This window comes from Fukomys damarensis, unplaced genomic scaffold (genome assembly GCF_012274545.1).
Source record: "Fukomys damarensis isolate Sample0158 unplaced genomic scaffold, DMR_v1.0_HiC HiC_scaffold_73909, whole genome shotgun sequence".
NCBI lineage: Eukaryota > Metazoa > Chordata > Mammalia > Rodentia > Bathyergidae > Fukomys > Fukomys damarensis.
Window position 1 is genome coordinate 66 of NW_022974821.1, and position 3,425 is coordinate 3,490.

General features: G+C 40.5%; 1 protein-coding gene across 1 annotated transcript; it reads right to left on the reverse strand.

Moving 5' to 3' along the window:
* Positions 1 to 808: 808 nt before the first annotated feature.
* Positions 809 to 2,786, reverse strand: LOC104864844 (ankyrin repeat domain-containing protein 26). Its single transcript, XM_010628060.3, has 3 exons — positions 2,492 to 2,786; positions 1,176 to 1,290; positions 809 to 1,019 (listed from the first exon to the last, which is right to left on the reverse strand). The coding sequence occupies exons 1-3, from the start codon at positions 2,716 to 2,718 to the stop codon at positions 840 to 842; spliced, it is 522 nt and encodes a 173-aa protein (XP_010626362.2). The 5' UTR covers positions 2,719 to 2,786; the 3' UTR covers positions 809 to 839.
* Between the last annotated feature and the right edge of the window lie 639 nt (positions 2,787 to 3,425).

A 3,425-nucleotide genomic window follows, 5' to 3' on the forward strand; every position in this document is an offset into this window, starting at 1 on the left:
TTTGTATATAGGGAGGGGAGGGGGTCAAAGGGAAGGAACAATGGAAAAAACAAGAGGCGGGGTATAACACGTACAGGTGCAAATTTCCCAGTGGTGAGTGTTATCATTTTATATATAAGATCTACCAATAAATGTTTTGGTTTAAATAAAAACAAACAAACAGAGAAAGAAAAACATACAAAAAGCATCTTGTCTATATAGAGAGACCAGAAAAATATTTTTCCAAAAACAAGAAAACAAACAAGGTACAAGAGATTTAGCTCAGTGGTACTGCACCTGCCTTGTAAGATCAAGGTCCAGAGTTCAATCCCCAGAACAAAAAAACAAAATGAAAAAATGATAACCCCCACTGACCTGCATATTTCTAATCACTTTCCCTTTCCAGTTTTCCCATTTAAGTGAGACCACTAAAAAATGAATCACTTTTATGACTTGTCAGCAGCAACAAGATTTCCACTTATTATGAGATGAGGTTGTTCTGTTTAAATTTTAAAATAAAGCCTATTTCCAAGGCAAATGTTGCTGTCTTGTGTTGTTTTACACTAAGGAAGGGGAGGAAAAAATACTTTGATAGAAATAATATCAGAAAAAAGAAAAGGCTTACTTCTTAAAACTTCAGTGTTTTCACAAATATTGCCATAACTTCATAAAAGCAACCTTTATCCTCTAGTGTTTCTTTAACATTATCAACATTTAAAGTGAAATCTTTAACTATTAAATTATTTTAAATATTGTGTTTTTATTCATGGAACGCTTGAGCTTATGAAAAACTGACCCTAGCTGTATGTCACTGTTAACATGCGTCTACTTCAAATACCTTGGAAAAGCAATTGGTTGATCTATACCTTATTTTTGGCCTCAGTATCTGCATGGTGGGAAAGCAGTTTTGCCGCTATTGATGAGTTTTCCCAATAGACTGCATAGTGGAGAGCAGTGTTGCCGCTGGCATCTGCAACATTCGGATTGGCACCGTGCTCCAAGAGGATAGTTGCACACTCTTCCTGGTGGTATTGTACAGCCTGTGGGTATTGTAAGAAGAGAATGTCAACTCCGGGAACTCAAAAGAGACCTTCCTCATGCCTCACCAAGTAGTGATATTAAATGACATCAATTAAATTTTATTTCAGCAATTAAATGCAATCCATCTCATGCTGAAATTGGTGCCTGCTACCCACCTTAATCAGGGCAGTACTGTTTTCCCTATCACGGGCGTCGATGTCACACTTATGCTCCACCAGGAGAGTCACCACTTCGGGATGGCCATAGACACAGGCAAAATGCAAAGCAGTCCTATGACAGTGAGAAAGATTCTTAGGAAATTGCAGAGCTCTATTTCAAAATGCACCATTATTCTTGTAAGGGGGAACATTAAATAGTCTTCAACACAAATAGCTAATTTTCTTCTAAAATGTACAATACTTATTACTCACCAATTCATGGAAGTGCAGCCAGGTGATTTTGTTTGTTTGTGTGGTGCACGGATGGGAGCCAGGATCTTGCCCACACTAAGTAAGAGCTCTATACTGAGCCACAACAGCCTTCCCATCCCAGAGCAGCGTACTGTTACAGAAAGACCAAGTTTTGGATTGAGTTCAACTTGGATTTAATATTTCATTTAAGTTCTTACTTTCTACCTATCTTTGAGCCTTTCTATGCCTCAACTTTCTCACCTACAAAATGATGAATGAAGTTATCTCACAGTATATTACTGTGTTGGTTAAATAAGAATCCATACAAAATATTTAGCACTATTTCTAGAACAAATAACAATAATCATTAGATGTTGTAATCACTACTTAAGAAAGACAGCATTTCAATTAAGTAAAATAAATCATTTGTAGAAGAAGGTGCAACTATCCATGTTCAGCACTCAACCTTTGCATACGAATCCCAATTCACTGAGTCAGTGCTGCCACGAATAAAATTGCTTCCTGGGAAAATGGACTCAACATCTCATCTCTGTACACGAAAATCCTGCAGAAGTGCACTGAAAAAGCGTTCTTCATACAAAGTCATCACATAATCCATCGTGCCATACATTAAGTAAAATATGATACAGCAACAGTTCTATGGCAGCAGGGGCCACATGGTTGGTATTTAAAAACTACTACAAGGAAAGAGGGCTAAATAACAAAGTAAAATAATATAAAATAACAACCCTTAGTTTGATTTTCATTTTAACCTGAATAGAACACAGGTTTCAAATGAGTAGGTACAGCCCATTTTATTCAGTATTTATATTTATAGAGTGCACAGAAATCAAATATTTCTAAGGCTTAATATGAGCTTTTAGTACTGTTTCTCAGTTTCAAGAGTCTTTAGACCCCCCCTCTAATCTGTCCCCCCTCCTCATCCCCTCCTCACCCTCTCGGGCCCTCCCCCTGCCTGCCTCTCCCCTTCCTCACCCTGTCCAGCCCTCCAACCTTGGACCTGCCACTGCTCCTGCACCTTCCCAGCCCCACCTGCACGCCCTCCCCTGAAGCCCCGTTACCTGTGCTTCTTGTCTCTGTCATTGACACCATTTTTCCTCAGCAAGAGGCTCCAGTCCACTTTCGTCGTGTCGCCCCCACTGGCGGCCTTGTGTAGCTTGTCCACGGCCTTGGGGCGGGCTCTGTGCTGCAGATCCCCGCAGCTGCCCTGTAGGCCTGAGGGGTCTGAGGGAACCCGGCCCCTACTACTGAGGCCAAATAGCCTCCTAATGGCTGAGGCTATCAACATCCTAGCCCTCCCGTCAGCCTTTCTCCAATGAAAAGTTTAGCTAACTGAGCTTGCAGAACAAATTCTAGGCTCTGCTGCTGGATTCCAACCGGGTGGAATCTCTGTTACCAAGCAAAAGGACGAAGGGCCTCTGAGCCTGTGGCGCATGCTCACCAGGCTTAACTGCCTCTGCGCATGCGTCGCATGCTGCGCATACGCACCAGGCCTAACTGCCTCTGCGCATGTGGCACATGCTCACGAGGCCTTCTCAGTACATAGATGCACCGGTCCACGTGGGACTTCTTCCTTTCCTGTATATTATTTTTATTTCTTTCTCTTGCCTGAGTTCTCTGCATAATGTTTTAAGAATTATAGTGAGAAGGAATGGTGACATTGGACATCCTTATCTTGTTCCTATTTTAGAGGCAAAGCATTCTTCTTCTTCTCACTTAATATGATGGTGATTGTTGGTTTGTCCTAAATTGGCCTTTGTCAGTTTGAGATGAGATCTTTCTACAACTGTTTGCTTCAGTGATTTTTTTTTAATATCACGAATGGATGTTGTTTTTTTGTCAAATGCTTTTTCACCATCCATTGAGATTATCATGTGATTTGTCCTTATTTTTGTTTATATTGTGTATTACTTTTATTGCTTTGTATATATTGAAAAGTCTACCTGTGCCCCTGGAATGAGCCTTGTTCATGATGTACATTTTTGATAATTTCTT